Source organism: Neovison vison, chromosome 6 (assembly GCF_020171115.1).
Source record: "Neovison vison isolate M4711 chromosome 6, ASM_NN_V1, whole genome shotgun sequence".
NCBI lineage: Eukaryota > Metazoa > Chordata > Mammalia > Carnivora > Mustelidae > Neogale > Neogale vison.
Genome location: NC_058096.1, coordinates 173,756,721 through 173,777,897, shown reverse-complemented (window position 1 = coordinate 173,777,897; position 21,177 = coordinate 173,756,721). Strand labels below are relative to the sequence as shown.

Genomic DNA, 21,177 nt, shown 5'->3' with positions numbered 1-21,177 from the left:
TCGTTCACTCTCCATTAAGCCCAGCCTGCAGCCCCTGGCCAGCACGGTCCTCTAACCTTCTCTACAGATTCGCCTATTCTGGACATGTCACAAAGATGGAACCAGACGGTAGGTGGCTTTCTGCAATGACTTCTTCCACCTGGCATCACGTTTTAAAGGGTCACCCGTGTTGTTGCATGTACCAGGATTTCATTCCTTTTTATAGCCAGATACCATGCCACTGTACAGAGAGACCATATTTATCCATTCATCTGCTGATAGACATCTGGGTTATTTCCACTTTGGGCTATTACAAGTGATGGTGTCAAGAATATTTACATCCAAGTTCTTGTACTTGTGTATGCTTTCATTTCTCTTGAGTAAATACCCAGGAGTGGCATTTCTGGCTCATATAGTAATTCTATGTTTAACTTTTTGAGGCACAGCCAAAGTATTTTCCAAGAGGCTGGACCATTTTCTATTCCCACAAGCAATGCGGGAGAGCTCCAGTGACTACATCCTTGCCTGCACCTGTTAGCGCCCAGCTCTCTGAGGATGGCCATCTTAGTGGGTGTGAAGTGGCATTTCCCCGTGGCTTGAACACACATTTTCCTAATGAATAATAATATTGAACATCTGTTCATGGGTTTACTGGCCATTTTTATGTCTTCCTTGGAGAGAATATAAACATATGTTTATTTGTTTATTCAAATATATTGCCCCTTTAAAAAAAAAAACCATCTTGTCTTTTTATTGTTAAGTGGTAAGAGTGTTTGATATATTCCAGATAGGAGTATATGATTTGCAAATATTTTCTTCCATTCTGTGAGTTGTCTTTTCACTTTTTTGACAGTGTCCTTTGAAGCACAAAGGTTGTGTACCCCATTTCATGATGAGGTTAATTTACCTATTTTTTTCCTTTCCTTGTGCTTTTGGGTAGCATATCTGAGAAATCATTGCCTAATCCAAGGTCACAAAGATTTATGCCTGTGTTTTCTTCTAAGAGTTTAACAGTTTTAGCTCTTACATTTAGGGCTTGAAGCATTTTGAGTGAATTTTTGTACACAGTGTGAGGTAGGAGTCCAACTTCATTCTTTTTTTATTGAAGGATGGTTGACATACAATGCTTTATTAGTTTCAGGTGAACAAGATAGAATTCCAACAATCCCATACATTATTCAATGCTCACACAGTAAGTGTAATCACATACAAGGTTATTACAATATCATTGGCTATACTCCCTGTGCTGTATTTTTCATCACTGTGACTTACTTTTGTAACTGCAAGTTTGTTCCTCTTAACCCCCTTCACCAACGTCATCATTTTGCAGGTGGATTACCAGTTTTCCCAGTCCCATCTGTTGAGCAGATTGTCTCCCCTACTGAATTCTTCTGCCACACTTGTCAAAAATCAATTGGCCATGAATGGGAGGGTTTTTAACTGCACTCTCCATTCTATCCCATTGGTCTACTCCATTGATCCACATGTCTATCCTCATGTTAGTACCACGCTCCTTTGATTACTGAAGCCTTGTAGTGAAGTTTGAAACCAGGAATTGTAAATCCACCAACTTTGTTCTTTCCAAAAGATCATTTGGCTATTCTGGGTCCCTTGCATTTCTGTGTGAATTTTAGGATCAGCTCATCAATTTGTGCAAAGAGGCCAACCAGGATTTTGATAGGAGAATTGCATTAAGCCTGTAGATAATTTTGGACAGTACTATCATCTTAATAATATTTAAGTCTCTGATCCATGAACACAGGATATCTCTCCATTTCTCTGAGTTTCTTCAGTTTCTTTCAATGATATTTTGTAGTTGTCAGGGTATAAGTCTTGTACTTCTTTTGTTAAATTTATTCCTATTTTTTCTTCCTTACACCAGTATAAATGTGATTATTTCTTAATTTCATTTTCATATTGTGAGTTGCTAGTATAAAGAAATACCACTGGCCTTTGCATACTGACCTTGCACCCTGCAACCTTGACTAATTCATTTATTAGTTCTAATGGGTTTGTATGTGTGCATGAACTCCTTAGAATTATCTACATACAAAATCATACCATCTGCCAAGAATTTTACTTCTTCTTTTCCAACCTGGATGCCTTCTGTTTCTTTTTCTTTCCTGACTATTTCACATAAATATTCCCTTCTTAAACACTTGTAGCCCCACTTTTCATCAGCTGCCAATGCCAAATGGTTTCATAAGGGAATCCCCTGTTCCTAGGGCCACCTTCTGACATGCTGGTGCCCAAGGATGCTGGGAAGGTTCCATGCAAAAGTAAAAGCATTCTAAAGTCAGAAGGATAATTAGCACTACCCTCCACATCTGAGGTCCCACTCCCACTCCTTATTCTGAGCTCAGAACAGTATGCTTCCACACACCAATCCCATACTTAACACCTTTCACAAGATCCCAGAATAAAGGAGTAAAAAGATACTGGGGAGAAATGACAGGTCCAGGAGAATAAAACCAACCCATCAACCAACGAGAGCAGCAGTGGGGGCAGGGTGTATAACCCCTGTAGGAAGCCAGGGGAGATCCAGGGACTGTCTGATGGCTGAGTCAGCCCAACATTTCCACCATGGAGACTATTTCCCCAACCCATGCCATAATTTCCCACCCTACTCAAGCTACCCGGAGGTGTGGAAAGGGTGCAAACTGAAAGGTACCTTATACATACACGCACACCGCCACCAAGGGGCGGACTGTCTATGTCGGCACACGCCGAGCCACAAGAGGGTCCTGGCCCAGCCTGGTCACACCGTGGATGGCTGCGAGCAGCTCCTCTGGCTGGAGCTGTGGCGGCTCAGGACAAAAGTGGATGAGTTGCTCTTTTTGCTGACGCTGGTCTCTCCTGGACGGTTGCCCTTCAGGTAGCTGGAGGAGCAGCAGAGGAAGCGCTGTACCAGTTCATGGAAGAGATGGCCCGTGAAGAGCAGGTAGATCCACGGGTTGCAGCAGCTGTTGAGGCTGGCCAGGAGCATGGCTATGATGAAAGCCGAGGCTGAAAGGAGGACGGGGGCGCGGGGAGAAATGAGAACAGGCCATCACTACTGGAGGGCCACCATCATTTCCCAAGACCAGCCTTCCCCAGGTGCCAGGTGCTGAGTCACAAGACAGACGTAGAGGGACAAGGTCTGCCTGCCGTCCACATCATGGCTCCGGGTGTGCGCTCAGCCTGCCCCCGCCACACACACACCCCAGCCTTCCCGGACTCAGCCAAGCCCTAGAATGCTCCCTGTCCTTTCTCTCGTCAAGAGTACCTGCCGAATGCTTCCGTCAGCAGGAGCTGTGCTCGTCACAGCCACCTGTTCATTCATAACTCACCCAGCGCGTATCCAGTGCCCACGACTCTGAGTGCCCACGAGCACAGCGTCGAGGAGCTGCCAGACCTAGTTGGTAGTCTTGTTCTGCCAGCAACAAATTACTTTAGTTCCCCAGGAGACTGCTGTTTGCTAATCTTTACATGGGGATAACAAGAGTATGCAAAACGCGCAGGAAGACTGCAAGGATTAAAAAAATGCCTGGTATACAGTAAGGGCCCAATACACGGTAGCTGCTGTCGTGACTGTGTGCCATGCACCAGGCTAAGCCCTGGGGACACAAAAATAAAATGAGTAGCACCACAGGGTGGGCACAATGCAGGCCGGTGGGGCAGACCAAGGAAGGGGAGCAACTCAGAGTGAATCATAGGCCAGTCTTACAGAAAGCGACGTTTGAGCCGAAACCTGAAAGATGCTTAGGAGTTTTCCAGGCAGAGAACGGAGGAAGGGTGCTCCAGGCAGAAGGAATGGCCCAGGCAAAGGCGTGGTGGCAAGAAAGCATTGCCATCTTCGCCGTTGAGAACACTGAAAGTTCTGTACCCCTAAGAGCACGCTTCGGCATGACAAATCAGACTCACACAGGAGAAAAGGTTATCCTGAAATTCTTTAAGGTACTGGGCAGAAGCCATCATACTAGGGATTTATTGTGTTCCAGACAAAATTAAGGATCAACTTCAAGACACTGCTTTTTGCAAATTCAAGCTTCAAAAGGAAAGAAAAATTCTGAATCCTGAGGCACCTGGCTGGGTCAGTCACTAGAGCATGCCACTGTTGATCTTGAGTTCAAACCCCATAGCTGGGTGTCAAGGAAAGAAAAAAGGAAAGGAAAGTAGGAAGGTAGGAAGGGAGGGAGGGAGGGAGGGAGGGAGGAAGGAAAGAAGGAAAGGAAAGGAAGGGAGGGGAGGGGAGAGAAGGGAAAGGAAGGAAAGGGAAGGGAAGGGAGAAAAGAAGAAAGGAAGAAAGAAAAGAAAAATTCCTAATCCTATATACTTCCAAGTAGAGGAGAGGGGAAAAAATCTGAGTTTCTTGCAATCGACTTCCATCTGACAAACTACAGATCTCTCCCACCAACAGAGGAGAGTGAGCCCTCCCTCCAGAAGCCTGCCAGGATAGCAATACACCCAAGAATGCTATTCACAGCCACATCCTTATCAGTGAAGGCAGCTGCAAGAGGGCTTGAAAAATCTGCTGCTCTTTGATCTTTTCTGCAGAAAGTTTTCAAAAAATATCTCCAGAATTCTGGGCATCTGGCTAGCTCAGTCGGAGTGGCGTGCGACTCTTGATCTCAGAGTTGTAAGTATGAGCCCCACGTCAGGCATAGAAATGACTTAAATGAATAAATAAATAAAAACAAAACAAAACAAACCTCCAGAATTCAACAGCTGAATCCAGGAAAGGATTTCTTGCAGAGACTGTGAAGCCACAAGACCTAGATGCCACCACAGAGGCAAGCATGGAAACATCTGTCAGACATCTGTCACCTAGTCACCAAAGGAAGAAGGATGATTATCCACAAGATGATGGTTTGGTTCTCAAACTGGGATCCCTGGGTCACCTGGGAACTTGTTAGAAATGTAAATTCTCGGGCTCTACCCTAGACCTACTAGACCAGACTCCTGGGGGTGAGGTTCTGACACACACACACAAGTTGAAGAACCACTGGTCTAATTCCTTGGTGCACCTGTTGGCACAAGAGTAAACTAGAGCAAATAAAATCAGAAAGTCTTGCACAAGAGAATGTTCAGGGAAACAAAGGAGGAGCATCTAAGCCTTAGACTAAAATAGTAAAGAACAGGGAAGTGGAAAAGTGGAGGGGGAAAAAAGTCAGTACTGCTCATTTTCTATAAAAGAGAATGAAAAAAATACATATTTGATTTGAGTAGCTAAGAAGATGAATTTAAGTTTAGAAATTCTGGTGAGAAATCACCAAGACTAAAAACAGAATGTCCTCAAAAATTCAATGTATAAAATAAAGGAGGCAAAATCAACACACGGTTAAAATTTAAAAAGGACCCTGAGAAATAAATTACCAGACACAGCAGCAAAAATGCAGGCATGTAAGGTTAGGAAACAAGGGAGAGGACAGAGCAGGAATGAACAGGCTTGCACAGGAAGGCACCACCTTTTACCTAACTGTATAGAGTTAAAACTGTTATCTTTTTTCTTAAGCTATTTGCCTGACTTTACATTTGGATCATTTAACTTATTTATTCTTTTTTTTTTTTTTTAAAGCATACAGAAACATCAACAGCAAAAAAGGAAACAGTTAATGAATTCCAGATACACCATCCCCCACCCCCAATGGAGATTCCCTTCCTCTGCTAGGCCAGCCCATGTAGGACTCTGGACCAAGGCAGGTGCCTCTGCCCCGCCCTGGTGACCACAGACATGTAGGATGGGCCTGGCTTGGCTCCCTGGGGGATAGAGGACCCTCTCTAAGCTGAACCTGCTCAGGTTGCCAAAGGCAAAGGGCACAATTGCACTTTTAAAAATCTGGTAATATCCTAACCGTCGAGAGACAGGAGTCCCCAGTGGTGGACATGCCAGCCCTCAGCAGGGAGGAGAGCTATCTGGGAATCAGGAAATGGCTATGGAGGACATTTCAGAGGAAGAAAGCAATAGGAATGAAGGCACATAAGTGAGAATGTCCAAGAACGTTCAAGGACTGCCAGAGTTGGGGAAAGGGAGTTTCATGGGGAAAGAAACAGGAAAGAGCCAGGCTGAGGAGGACCTTGAGTGCAGGCTGCCTGAGCTTTAGTCTACAGACAGTGGGGAGTCCTTGATGGTTTCTAAGCAGGCGACTGATTGATTGCTTCTCACAGGCTTTCTGCACTTTCTGTTCCTTGTTTAGACCACACTGTTGCCCTTTCTGGTGGCTAGAGAAGCCAACAGGATAGAACAAAGCATGGAAAATATTGTCCTCATGATTCACGATGTTGTTTCCAAGAGAGCACAGGGCCATGTAGCAATGCTGACCATGGGAATCACTGCTCAAGTTGGCACAGGACCCTGTGGTTTTCAAAGCAGACTCATCCCCATCTTCTGTATGAGGAAAGTGAAGCTCAGAAGGGAAATGACTTCCCCAGGGACACACAGCATGTCACCCCGCATTTCTACCTGAACTTAATGAAGCTATTCCTTTTCAAACTAGGTCAGCGTTCACACGTGTCAGGTTGGTACCAGTTAGTGAATCTTCTCAGTCCCAAAGCAAAGACATAGGCTTGCCAGACAATCTCTCTTAGGGTGTGATTTGAGGGCGAATCAGAGAGCAACTACCCTTTTCCTCGCACAAGTAGAATTGCCCATGGAGGCGGGGAATTGTCTGTTCTCAGTGATGATCTTTTATAATCTAAGTTTATCTGGGATGGGAAACACATTACTTCCTATCATACCATCATCGTTCGTAGCAGAAATGTCTCCTGGTCTAGACCAGTGACCAACAAGCTCTATTGTTTGGCCTATGGGGGCCAAATCCCACCTGATGCTTGTTTTTCTAAATAAAGTTTTATTGGAACACAGCACACCCATTCATTCATATATTGTCTACGGCAGCTTCTGCACTACAAGGAGAAAGCTGAGTACCTGTTCCAGAGACCTTATACCCACAAGCCTAAAAGAGTTACTGCCTGGCCCTTTACAGAAAGTTAGCCCACCCTTGATGCCTGGAAAAGGGGCAGATGTTAAAAAGCGGTGGGAAGGGCTCCTAAGGGTAGGGGGGCTGGAATCCCACAAAGCAAGCCCCACCCACTTCTCCCCAAACTCCGGTGATGGCTTTGCTTTAAAGTTACCCAGACTCGGCACAAATCCTGGCTCTGCCATTTTGCACTTTGTATATTCTAGGGCTAGTCATCTAACCTCTTAACCTCAGTTTCTCCACCTGTGAAATGGGAGTAATAAAAAGAACTCCTTTACAGAATCATTGCCAAGTTTCACTAGTCAGGACGCCAAGGACCCATCATGATTCCTGGCACTCAATAAAAGTAAAAACTTAACGTACTCAGTTATTACCATTATCACTACCATGATGTGTACATGCCCAGTAAATGCTACTTTTCTTAAGGATAACAGAGTTAATGCCAACCCATGTGAAACAATGGGGAGAGGCTGCTCCCTGGGTTGGGCTGTGTCTTGGAATCTGAGATAGCCCAGGGTGGGGCACAGGACTCATGACCCACTAGCTGAGCTGCTGGAAGCTGTACTGACATATGGCAGTGTCCATCCAGTGAGTCTCTTGGGCCGGACCACATGGCCAAGGAGGTCAGCTCATACGTAGATTCCTTTCCTGGCTCTACAGGCCCGCACCACCAGTCCAACCAACAAGCTTATCTACCCTGTTCAGCTAGCTTGTGACTTCTGGACGGGTTTAAACAGACTGAAACAATGGGCCATCTTCAGGGAGAGCGAGGGGGTGCCAAGACTCCACAAAGTCAAAGGTGTGCTGAAACAATGAGCCAGCGATGGAGGAGAATGTCCTTGCCTTATTCCATCTTCTTTGGGGTCCTGGGAATGTCTGATCTCACCTTGCAGATTTCAGTACGAAGACCTGTTTTAACGCACATGCAAGCCAGGACATCGCAGGGAAGAAGCATCTGTCTCCGCACCGCAAACTGCCCTCTCTCCTTTCTGCTCCAGCATTCCAGCTCGAGGTTCTGGTGCACACCACACGCAGGGTGTTCTTCTGGACCAAAATCCTTAAATCAGACTTCTTTCTCTCTTTTTCCTTCTTTCTCTTTTTCTCTCTTTTTCATTTATTTATTTGAGAGAAAGCATGAGCAGAGGGAGGGGCAGAGGGAGAGAGAAAATCCCAAGCAGGCTCCATGCCCAGTGCAGAGCCCCACTCGGGTCTCAATCCCACGACCCTGAGATCATGACTTGAGCCAAAATCAAGAGTCAGCCGCTTAACCAACTGACCCACAGAGGTGCCCCAAGACTGTCTTCTTCAAAACACAGCTACCCGTGGGGTAGGCATCATTGAGAAGCGACTCAGCGTGGTGCCACCTCGAGCTGGGTCTAGCAGATCTGCAGCAGATGGCATGGTGTCCTGAGCCCAGATCTTGTCTTAGAACCCAGCGCGGCTCATTCCCCAGCTACCAGGGAGCTGGCCAGTGAGGCTCTCAGCTGAGGTCCTTTTGGGGCACTGTCTTTGGCCACAACAGAAACCCCTGTCCCAGGAGCAGCCTACACCCGATGACCAGTCCATGCAAATGTACAAAGGCCCACCCCTTTGCCTTAATTCTGCCTTCTCCAAAGGGTCGTTCCCTGCTGCCCACCTCCAACCCTGGCCCCTGGCCACATGTCAGACAAAGCAGAGCAATGATGAAGTCAGTGCAGAAAAGGAGGAGCTGGAAGTCAGAATCCACAACTCCTCCAAAGGTGTGGTCTGCAGCCCGCACCTCCTCTGGGGCCAGGGGGGTGGGCAAGTGGTCACAGAGGGGCCCCAGTGGAGCCCTGGCTCAGGGAGGAGCCAGGGACACAAGATTCAGATGCAACCCCCTGGGGTCTGAATCCTCTACCTAATCTTTCTCTGAGCCACATCTACTGTATGAGCCTTAACATCCTTGTCTATAAACTGGAGGTGACACTTGCAAGGACTTTGAAAAAACTGGTGGGGGGTGTAAAAGATTGCAGTGTTTATTCAGGTGATTAGTATCGTTATTAACAGATATGAGATATGACCAGCTGCATCATTTTTAAAGCCCAAAGTTTAGAGGCTCCTGATCCCAGGCCAATTAAAGAAGGTGTCCTTTGCCTGTTTTTCCATAACTTCAAAAATTTAAAAAAAAAAAAAAGGAGGGCACCTGGGTGGCTCAGTTGGTTAAGCGACTGTCTTCAGCTCAGGTCATGATCCCAGAGTCCCGGAATTGAGTCCCACGTCGGGCTCCCAGCTCCTTGGGGAGTCTGCTTCTCCCTCTGACCTTCTCCCCTCCCATGCTACCTCTCGTCCTCTCTCTCAAATAACTAAAATATTTAAAAAAAGAAAAAATGAAAAGCCTGGGGTTGGATGCCATGACACCAAATGAACTCCTGATCATCCATTTGGAAAAGCTTACCCAGGAGCACCTGGATGGCTCAGTAGTTTGGGTGGCTGCCTTTGGTTCAGGTCATGATCCCAAGGTCCTGGGATTGAGTCCTGCATCAGGTTCCTTGCTCAGTGGAGAGATTACTTCTCCCTCTCTCTCTGCCTGCTTCTCTGCCTAGTTGAGCTCTATCTCTATCTCTCAAATAAATAAATAAAATCTTTGGGGGGGGGGAGGAAAAGCTTACTCAGCCAGTGACTTAAGAAAAGCCAAAAGGAAAGGTGGTTGCAGCACTGAGGAGGGCAGAGTTCAGGGTCTCCACTGAACTCTTCCACTTGCTCCCCATAAAAATAACATCCCTCCCCAGGACAAAGCCCTGAGTGGTACAAACTGCTCTGTCTGGTCCTTGCCAAAAATGGGGGGCCACTGGGAGGCACTCATCCAAGGACTGGTCCTCACACCTCCCTGGTCACCAGCTTAGCTTTTCTCGGAGGAAAAAGAGGAGATCGGATGTTCTAGCATCCTTTCACGCCCTGTGCTCATTGTCACAGGACCTACTCTCAAGGGAAACACAGAGAACGCAGCACTCTATTCAACAGGGGGAGGGGGCGGGGCTGCTGTGCGGCTGCAAGCCTGAGGACTAGGAGTGATCCTCAAGGGGGCTGAAATGGGATCAGAAAGCAAGAGATGGGAACAGAAATGGCCACCCACCAAAAGCCAGATGCTCTGCTGGGCAATTTTATACCCAGGAGACAGACACAACTCTGTATTTCCACTCAGCACTGTGATTCATGGAGGGGTGGGTGGCAGAGGGCCACTTGAGGATGAGGACGGTATGCCCCAAAGTGTTCCACCCACCTACGAGCCTGGCTTTACTCAAGTCCCAAGAATTCCCATGTTCGGATTTCCCAGCACCCCCTCCATCCTGTCACCGAAGGCCCAAATTAGCCCCGAACAGCTGATGGGCAGCTGGCCACAGCCTCTCTGGGCTGCAGTGTGCCTGAGGCAACTAATGCACTTCACATACACTTCAGAGACGTGTGGCTTAGCCGACACCTCTCCTCAGAGTCAGATCAAGCCCGCCCACTTTCATAAGAGGCCCTCACGCCAGACACCAAGGGCTTGGTTCAGGACCACATCCCTCAACAAGGGGGCTGGGAATTTGGGTCTCAGTACCTTATTCCTAGAGGAGCTTTATAAGAATTTGAGCACTGTAGTTCACAGAAGGCTTTTTTATTTTTACGATTTTTGAATGTATACTCACATAAAGATTGAGTACTAACATGCATTATGGAGTGCCTCTTTTGAAAAGACCACAATTTTACAACATTGGAATGGCTTTAAAATTCACGGATGTGTGATCACCCCACGTATCATAAAGCCAGGATTAAAAGCCAAATTTGTGGGCTACATAGCTTTTTTGGTAAAAAACCAGCCCTTCTTTACCCTGCAGGGAACGACAGGCCATGCAGCCAATTTCAACCACAGGTGCAAAAGCAAACTGCACATTTTGATAAAAGAGGTAAGATATTAAAGACTTCCTATTCAATATGTAGTCAGTCTATGGGCAGGCTACACAGGCATAGCCTGACCGCTTGGTAAAAATGCAGACTCTTGGGCTCCCTCTCAGACCTCCTTAATCAGATTCTGCATTTTAACAAGATGCTCCCCTACCCCGCCAACGTGAGTGAGCTCTGCAGCTCACTGAAATTTTAGAAGTATCACTAAGGAGAAAGATAATAATAAAGTAACTGCCCCATGAGGTCAACAAGGAATGTGCTTCTTTGCACAGCCAGCTCCTACTCATCCTTGGAAACCCTTTTCAAATGTTGCTTCCTCTCTGAATCCCTCCTGACTTTTTTTCCTCCAGGGAGACAGAATCAACAAATGCCTTGTGGGGCATTCACCAGGGAGGGGGGGCAAGGAGGGAGGGGGGATAAATAAACACTGATAGTAAAGATCTCTCTTCCTGTGGCATCCCTTCACAGTGTCATTTCTTACATTTCCAGACTTGTGGCTAGGGGGATGGGTGTCATTTGCAGAAAACAGGAAGAGTTCTAGAAGGGACTGAACTGAAGTGAAGTGTGAAATTAGACGACTGGAAGTCCTGATAGAACTGTGGAAAGGCAAAAAGGCAATCTCCCTGCTTGACAATAGGAGGGGGCTTTAACCCCACGAGTGGATTCTCATGCAGTTCCCTCTAGGAAAATCAGGTTCATACCCAGATATCCAGGTCTGGTGGAGAGAGAGAGAGAAATGGAATGAGCAAGAGTGACCCTTGTCACTCTCGAAGTGAGGTGTGGGCCGGAGCATCTGGCCCGTTGTGAGGGGAAGTTCCAGCTACCTGCAGAGCACAACTGGAGACTCTGGCCGATGCTGCCCCTCCGTGGGTGGCGGGAAATCAGGGGCTGGGACTCTACTGCCTGGACTACACCCCCTTCCTGCTCACCCCCTGGACAAGAGCCCTCTGCCACTTCTAAAACCCAGAACTAGAACTTCCCACCTCCCCTCCTGCTGTCCTCCAGGTAAGGCTTTTGTTTCTCTTCACCTCTTCATGCTGGTTTGGAACACCCAGGGGCTTGCTTCCAGAAACCGCTCCTCCTGAGCTCCAGACAACGCCCACCCCCAACCACCCTGACCCAGCCCCCTGACAGTCTTGGAATTTCTCTGCTTTGTAAAGCAGACCTTGGGGGCGCCTCAGGGGCTCAATTGGTTAAGTTTGCCTTGGGCTCAGATCAGGATCCCAGAGTCCTGACCTGACCTTGAATCTCTGGGATCAAGTCCTACATCAGGGCTGCCTGCCCAGTGGGGATCCTGCTTCTCCCCCTGCCCCTCCCCACCACCTTGTGTTTTCTCTCCCGCTCTCTTTCTCTCTCTCAGATAAATGAAATCTTTAAAAAAAAAAAAAAAAAAGAAGGAAAAGAAAAGAAAGAAGAAAAGCAGACACTGATTGAGCACTTACTATATGCCAGGCACCGTGCCTCTGGCAGGCAGAGCCTACCCTGCCCACAAGCTAAACTCTATTCCTAACTCCAGAAAACTGGGCTCCAGGCTGCTTTAGTCAACTGCCCAAGGTCACTGCTGCCACACCATCCTGCTATACCTCAGGACCTAAGAGCCCGATACCAGCCGGGCAGAAAATGAGGTGTTACTCCCGGAGCTCTGTAACCCTCCTTGGCCTGACTGTCCCATGTTTACGCAAATGCCAGCTGTTGGCCTCAGGAGGGCAGGTGAGGAACTGGGGATGGCTTCCTGCAAACTCCCCTCACTGGAGGACCAAGATATCAAAGCAGAGGCTGTGTGGACAGGACCCTTGGGAGGCCGTAATGACTGTTTGCAGAGTAGATGCATCGGCCTTCAGAGGAGGAAGAAGACCCCGGATGAAACTGCCAAGTTGTGCCCTGCAAGGCTCCTGGGAGCATCATTCTCACAGACCACGAGGTAAAGGGTACCCCCTGGAATTGTGTCACAAAGCAATCCACACCTGGACTTGACCTCTGAAAGACAAGTCTCTGCAGAAGGGACTACAGTGGGCATCCCTACGGTGAGAACAGAATCAGCATGGGTGCTCAGCAGAAAGACCCTGTGGGAACCAGCAAGTCGTCAGGGGTTTACAAGGCAGATTTAGCCGGAGCCCAGGACAGAGGTGACGAGGGTGTCCTTGTTCGCTAGATACCAGGTCAGGCCACACCTCCATAGTGGGTCTAAACCAGCGCTTCTCAACCAAAGGCAACATTTAGCAATGTCTGGAGACACTGTTGGTGGTCAGGACAGATGGAAAGGTGCCAGTGGGATGCAGGGGGCAGAGGCCAGGGATGCTGCCCGAACATCCCCCAGCACCCAGAATAGCTGCCTACCCAACAGGGATCACATGGCCCAGAATGTCAGGAGTGCTGACATCGAGACAGTCTGGTCTCCACCCAAAAGGAGACGTGTGGTAGAGCTAAAATGGAGGGGTCATCAGGGAGCAAGGGGAGCTGAGAAGCGGAGGCTTTGAACATACAGTGCCCAGTGGGTGGTGCCAGGAGGGCACAGGCAGCCAGGTGTGTGTGTGGTGGGTGTTTCAGCCAAGAAAGCCAGGAGAGTAGAGATGTTGGGGTCACAAAGAGGGTGCAGGGCTCTGGGGCCAGGCCAGGAAGGTGGAAATGCACAGAGGCCTGGTGTTAAGTGTTTCCCTGTCTGAAAATGAGCTTCCCAGCTCCTCCCTTTTCCTGTGGAACTGTGGTCCCTTGGGTGTGGCCTACCCACCTCATCTTTTCGAGGATGTTGTTCCCAAGGTTTGGGTGGGCCAGGCACCTCAGAGGGTCATCTTCAGATGAGCCATGACAGGCAAAGCAGTGGTGGAGGAAGGGCAGGAGGAAATTGGACAGATCATTCTCTGCCCTGAAGAGCTCTTGAACTTGGCCCTTCTGGGGATAAATTGCAATTAGATGGACAGTTAACAACCACACTCTTGTCATTAAGCAATTGTGAGTTATGTTTTTGGCTAATGTGAGTGCTTCCCCTTTGGGTTCCTGTCCCAGGTGACTTCACCTTTCCCCCCAAGAGGTTTGATCAATAACAGAAAAAAAAAAAAAAAATCTGCTGGGGGAGGCTTTGCTGCACATTTCTTCCATTGGATGGATATCTGCAGGGGATACTTCTAAAAGCACCCAGGAGATCCCAAGGCCAAGAGTGGTAGGCCTTCTTGAAAATGCTGGCCTAGGGATGAAGGCCAGTGTGACAGGGCAGCCTAGGGAGGACCTAGGTTCAAATTCCATGCCTCACTCAACAGTGTCCTCAAGCAGGTCTTGCTTCTCTGGGCCTCAGTTTCTTCCTCTGTAAAAGGGGGACAAAGCCCCTTTACCTTGCTGTGTTCAGGTGAGGATGAGGCATGGGACTGTGTACTCAACAAGTGGGGGCCTCCTGTTTCCAACTACTCTAACTCCTCATGTCACTGAAGCAGATGGCCACAGAGGGTGTCCTGTTCTAGCCCCACAGGTCTGCTGGGGGTAATGGAGGCCCAGAAATCACACAGAGACATGCCCCAAATCACAGAGAAGGCAACAAGACCAGCTCTCAGCACTGCCCAGTACCGTCTCCCGGGGCTGATACAACAGGGGCTGGCAGAGCACAGTTCAGCCCCTGACAGCCCCTGCCCCTGGGGGTGACCCCCATGAGGTTCTCTTCATTTCCAACAATTGTCAGTGCAAAGTTCTGGGGTTGTCAGGTGGCCCAAGCCCTCAGGCAGCAAATCTGCCAGCCCAGTCTCTCCAGAGAGGACCCAGAGCCAGGGGGAAGTCTCTCCAGAGAGGATCTAGACCCACAGCCTCCCACAGCCTCCCCATCCCTCAGAGGGCACAACATCCTTGAAAAGGTGAGGTAGGTAGGCCACACCCGAGGGACCACAATTCCACAGGAAAAGGGAGGAGCTGGGAAGCTCATTTTCAGACAGAGAAATACTTAACACCAGGCCTCCTGTGCATTTCTACCTTCCTCCTAGTACAACACTCCTGACAGAGGTTTGGTTGCCCCCAAGTGACAGGGGTGCTCACTTCTTCACCAGGCAGCCAATGCTAGTGTTGTTGGAGGGCTGCTTAGAAGATCCTTATCTCTCTGCAATCCAAATCCACACACCCAACCCCGGCCATCTCAGGCACCTTTCTCCTCCCATATCCCTCGTGTCTGTTCAACCAGCATCGGCTGAGCTCCCTTTGGGTGCCCAGCACCGTGTTCAGCAGTGGACGTACACTAGTGAGCAGAACAGAAGGGGTCCCTGTTGTGACCAGGCTCACAGTCCAACCTTAACGAGTTTCTCCTCCACACCCCCACCACCCTGGACCCACAGCCTATCGTCTACAGGCTCTGCCTCTCTGTGCCCCAATCCCCTCTGCCTGGGCTCTTCTGAAAAAACGCCCATCTCCTTCCTCAGGAATACCTGCCAAGATTCTCAGAGTCTATCCCAAGAATGCAAACAAAACCTAACAAGTAGAATGGCAGAAGAGAAGAGTGATGTTGATCACGTGGCCCCCAGGTGCCTCGAGGCACACCCTGTCATTCTCCTAACAGCCCCACAGGTAGGCTGTGCTTCCTTGATTATATACAGGAGGAAGCAAAGGCCCAGAGAGGTCTAGTGGTTTGCTCAAGGACACACAGAAGAAAAGGGCAGAGCAAACTCCAAATAGGCTAGTGGCATGCTTCTTTCCCTGCACAAACCACGCAGGATTCCACAGTGCCTGCCCACTGTGCTGGCCCTCCAGACAGGTCCCTTGGTCCTTCTATGGTCTCTGTGGAGTGGAGGTCCCCACCTTCTTCTCTGGGCATTTTCTTGCTCCCATGGAAATCAGCCAGTTTGAGAGAAAACGGGGACTATTCTGTATATGACTCATCTATGAAGTGTTAGTGAGATTTAATTCAAAAGCTTCTCCCCTAGCCTCCAGGCACCAGACAGGAGCCACAGATAGTGTTCAGTGTGGACGGGTGGCGCACCTGCCCCATCTGCCAACCTGTCCCCGCTTCTCTCTCATCTCTGCCTACAGGACCAGGCATTTCACCAAAAACTAGAGCCAGAGACTCAAAATCAGCCCCACCACATCCAACCAGCATCAGTTGAACCCCTGGAAATACAGACATGCCCCCCTCTCCATTTCCTCCCTCCCAACTACCCCAGGTCAGAATCCTGGGGGCCAGCTTCCAAGCAAATCGCACTGAGTTCAAGGGGAGAGGTCAGCGCTGAATCTTTGACAGTGGAATTTGCTTGCCAAGATACATATGGGGCTGGTCCACACGCGCCGTGGGTGTCTGGTCTCCCTCTTCCTCCTGTGGTCTCACCAGCCTCATTAACACAGGGCTCCAATGGCGGCTTTGGGCTTTGGGTGGGAAGGAGTGCCGTAACTACCACAGGGCTCCTCTTCCTTTTCTCTTCTCTCACTGTTTTTGTTTTTGCTTTTGTTTTTCCTGAACACTGTTTTTTTCTCTGAAATATTGAAATGGAGAGTGTCTGTCTTTGCTCTGGCTTAGAGAAAGGGAGCTCCATGCACGGCTCACCTCTACACACAGAGCCTTTATTATTATTATTGCTATGATTATATTATAATTTTCCTATCCCTTTCTCCCCTTCATCCAGGTTTCCTTGTATCTACTTGGTCTTGCCACAGTACCTGAATCTTTGTGGCCAACCTCTCATTACTTTTGGAGCAAGATGAGTTCTGAACCTGTAAAGGCAGAGCTTGGTGTGAACGCAGGTAGGCATAGGAGGGAAAGAAGTCCATGAAAGGAGAAAGGTGTGAAAGGAGCGCCTGGGCTTGCAGAGAAGGTCAGGGTGCACAAAGCCTCAGAGATGTAGGGGGTTTTGAGGTCAACGAAGGGCCACATGGACAGCTGAAAGGCCAGTGTGACTTCTCCAACCCCTCTGGCAGCCCGCAGTTGGGTTCGGGGCGTCTCCTTCCCTCAGAGGTTTTCAGAACGAAGCTGTTGACAGGGACAGATCCCACATGTGCCGCACTCCCTCCACCTTTTTTTTTTTTTTTTAAGATTTTACTTATTTATTTGACAGACAGAGATCACAAGCAGGCAGAGAGGCAGGCAGAGAGAGAGAGGGAAGCAGGTTTCCTGCTGAGCAAAGAGCCCGATGCGGGGCTCGATCCCAGGACCCTGGGATCATGACCTGAGCCGAAGGCAGAGGCTTTAACCCACTGAGCCACCCAGGTGCCCCATCCACCTTTATCTATACCTGCCTGCCCCTGGGCTTCCTGCAAGAACTTCTGCATGTTCTCAGTGGGCTTCCTGAACTTCCAGCCTCTACCCCCCAGGAGATGAGCAGAGCAAGGGGCCCAGATCTGGATATTTTGCATCTCTTCTCAATTCCCTTCATCTTGGAAAGTGAGCGCTGTGCATTCCTTCCACAGTGCTGATCATAATTCCTTGAATAGCTCAAGTGTCTCCTTGTTTTGTTCCTTAACACTTGCCGATGGCCTCCAGACAGTCATGTCTCCAAACTGACTGTAAACACCATTATTTCTGATGGCCCAGCCTGCTACTTGCAATGATCCCAATTAATGCCAGGTGGGCACAGAGCTTACAGTCCAGCTGAGCCCAAGTCCACTCAGACCCCCACTGCTTCCCTGAGGCCATGGCACGGCTTGGCGGGGCTTGTGGCCAGAGCCCAAGTCCTCGGTGCTGGGCAGGCCCTCACACAGGAACTGGGCACCCGGTCCTGGAAGGAGGCATCATGAATCCCATTGTTTTCATTTGTTCTCTTCTTGAAGAACCCAGGACACAGAGGGCCAAGGATGAGGGGGCCCTGGGCTTTCCATATGGCACCCACCCTTTCCTCTGAACTGGGAAAGAAGCCAAGGAACAGAGGGAAGACTTGAGGTTCCTGGAGTCTGTTTCTCTTCCTGCTCCTGGAGCCTGAGAGCAGGAGCCTGGCCCCACCAGGAGAGAAGACCCCACCATGGAAATCCTCAGGGGACAGCATACACACAAAAGGCCTCTGGCCCCACTTTAGTCAGATGCTCTCGCTCTCATTCTCTCTCCTCTTGTGTTTTGTTTTTAAGACAAAGACACGTATTATTATCTGTTGCCTTTTCAAAGCACAGGAAACATCGAAACCTCGCTCAGTAACTAAGATATATGTTGACCATATATTCTCATTCTTTAGGGAGGAAAATAGGAAGCGGAGAGCAGGCGAAGGGGTGGACAACAAGAAGTCATATGAAGGGGGGGGAAGAGGGGGAGAAAAACTCACCAGGAAGAAAAATGAATGGGAGAAGCCAGGGGAAGGAAAGAGAGGGAAATGAATGAACACTGAAATGTCCTCATTCTAAAAGCAAGACACTAACAGTCAAGGGAGAGAAGGGGACCCCTCACCCAAAGTCCCACACTAGTGATGGCTAGAGGGAGGGCTTCCCAGTAGGCATCCCCAGAATCTGCTCAGTATCAGTCTCACTTCCTCAAGGACGGGGATTTGAGCTCCACAAGATCTGGGTCTGGTATTTCTTTGGCTCCCGCCCAGGAAACAGGTGTAGTTTGATGCCTTAATGAGAAACACCCACTGGTGCCTTTGGCTGGGCTCACTCCCTAGTTCTGTGTCCTTCATCAGAAGGCTGGCACTGGAGGAAAGCGCTGGGGTGGCGCAGGAACCCTCCCTCCCACACCCACCCGCTCTAGTCTGCCTCCGACTGACTGACCTGGAGAAAGCACCTTCCCCACCGTGGACCACTGAACCCTTTCTGCGAACTGTGACCAGGGGCTGCACAATGGAGGCAGGCTGGCTGTGCTGTGTCTGCCCAGCAGTCCTCCCCTCTCCATTTCCCCAGCCTGCAGCACCACAGGTGCCCCCTATGTGCTCAATAATAACTGCCCAGGCCGCTAAGAAAAATGCTGGATTACGAGGCAGGGCTGGGTAAAGCCAGGAGTCTGTGGTTTCTGAAAGACAGCAAAGGAAATTATCCAGCTGAACAAAGGGAGATTTCGGCTTCCACGGGATGGTTGTATTTTAGACTTCTGGGAGCAGGAGTGATCATATTTAGAAATGGGACATTTCTGCAAAAAGGGTCTAAAGCAAACCCCTTGCTCTACTCTTACAATCACTAGAGTCACCTGCATCCCAGTGCAGTGCTATGGGCTCACAGGCAAACAGAATGTGTAAGTCATTCACCACCACTGATCATCCCTCCTGCTATTTGCAGATGAGTTATTGGAATTGTGTGCAATGAAGGTGAAGCAGTCTGGAGCTCCCAGCAACCCAATGCTGGCCACAAGCCCCAGGACCCAAGGCGCTCTCTGCTCCCCCAAGCTCCCTCCCCACATATCACTCCATTCTACGCCCCACCCAGCTTCCCCTCACCACCCTCAGCCCAGACCTCCACAAGATTTCCTACAGAAAGCCCCCAGCCTACCACATCAAATCTGAAAATTTGCATCTTTGCTGGGAGGCTCCCATCCTTCTCCCACCCCTCTCCCCTCCCAGCACCACCAACGTCTCTGGCCCAAGGCACCGCCAATTCCCCGCTCCCCACTCTCCCCACCCCAACCAGGCACTCACCTCTCTGCCTTTGGAGACTCTCCGCCTCCAAGGAGCCTGAGGTTCAGAGACTCGACCTTAGACCTTACTTCCCCACAACGCCCCGCCCTCCTAGGACTAATCAAGCACTCAGCGTTCAGCTGGACAAATCAAATAGCCCACCTACCGCTGTACTTGACCAGACCCAGGAGTTCAGGTTGATTTGAACTTAAAGGAGAAGTTCAACATAAAGTAAATTTCAAGTGGTGAGAGCTTCGGCTTGGACCAGGGTTCGAAAGTTACTTCCACCACTTGCTAACCAAGTGGCAAAGTCATTTGAACCTCAGTTTTCCCATTCATAATAAGGAACCATATGCCCCATATGTAGCCAAGGGACTGTGCTAAGGACTTTGCGTGCATTTTCTTATTTCATCCCCTCATGAGAGCTTTCATCATTGTGGCCGTTTCACAGAAGAGGAAGCCAAGGCTCAGGGAAGTTAAGCCCCAAATCCCCTGGCCAATGGAGCCATGCCTCAAACCCTGCAGGATTCCGAAACCCACATCCCCAGCACGAGATCCCCAGAAACCTGTCAGTGCAGAGGAGGCAGGACAAGGACCCCGCCCCGCCGCGCTCCCTCCGGGTTTCCAGCCAGCGCTACCTTCCTTGGGCGCGTTGGCATCCCAGACGCTCCACATCTGCACGAAGAAGAATGGCGTCCAGCACACGATGAAAGCCAGCACGATAATGAAGGTCATCTTAACCGTGCGGATCTTGGCCTTGGAGATGAGCTTGACGCTGCTGACGCGTGCCAGAGCCGCGCTCCCCGCGCTGCCCGCAGCCCGGCCCTCCGACCCCTCTGCAGCCTCCGCTGCCGCCGCCGCTGTCTTGAGTCTCAAGTTCTGCCAGATCTTGAAGCTGATGAGGCCATAGCAGGCGGCGAGCACGATGACAGGCACGATGTAGACGGCGAGTGTGATCCACGTGATGTAGGCCTTGGGCCCCCAGGGCTGGATAAAGACGGCCCAGCAGTCGAAGACGCCGTCGGCCACCTCGCGCAGCGAGAAGATGTGCACTTGCGGCGCGCTAGCCACCAGGCAGCCCAGCCACGTGGCGAGCACAGCCAGGCGGTCCGCCCGGCGACGCAGCGCCCGGAGCGGCTGGCAGATGGCCAGGCAGCGGTCCAGAGACATGAGCAGCAGCAGGTAGGTGGAAGCGAACATGCCCACCACCTGCAGGTACTTGACCAGGCGGCACAGCAGGTCGGGCCCGTAGAAGCGGAAAGTGATGTCCCACAGCAGTTGCGGCAGCACCTGGAACACGGCCACCACCAGGTCGGCTATGCTCAGGTGCTTCATGAAGAAGAAGAGGCGCGAGTGTTTGTGGCGCGTGGTGCGCAGCGCCAGTAGCACGCAAGCGTTGCCGCTCAGCGCCAGGAAGAGGATGAGGCACAGCACCGCCACCTCCACGCGCGCTAGGGCCTCGTTCCGCTGCGGGGGCCCGGCGGTGCGGTTGCCCTCGGCTTCCGGAGGCGCCTCGCTGCTGCCGTTGACCGCCTCGGCACTCCAGTTGGCCACCAGAGAGCCCTCCATGACCGTGGTCGCCCTGCGCCCCTGGTCTTCAAGCCCTTTAAGGAGTAGTGCGGCGGGGTGGGGCCGGACGCGTAATCCCGCGCGCCCGGGGGTGGCGGGGGTGAGAGGCGCTCTTCGGGTTCCACTCGCAGAGACGCCAAGGACCGATTTGCTGGTCGGAGCCTGAAACGAATCCAGAGGACTCTGTGAAGATCAAGCACTACTCTCCCGACGCACATCCGACTCAGTTGTACCCTTCCCAGGAGCCCCAAATTATTTGGGACTAAGGGTACAACCGCCTG

At 50.2% G+C, this 21,177-nt stretch overlaps 1 protein-coding gene across 1 annotated transcript; it reads right to left on the bottom strand.

The window, feature by feature from the left end:
• Positions 1-1,092: 1,092 nt before the first annotated feature.
• Positions 1,093-20,896, bottom strand: OXTR (oxytocin receptor). Its single transcript, XM_044255229.1, has 2 exons — positions 19,966-20,896; positions 1,093-2,985 (listed from the first exon to the last, which is right to left on the bottom strand). Exons 1-2 carry the CDS (start codon positions 20,894-20,896, stop codon positions 2,738-2,740), a joined length of 1,179 nt encoding a protein of 392 aa, XP_044111164.1. The 3' UTR covers positions 1,093-2,737.
• Between the last annotated feature and the right edge of the window lie 281 nt (positions 20,897-21,177).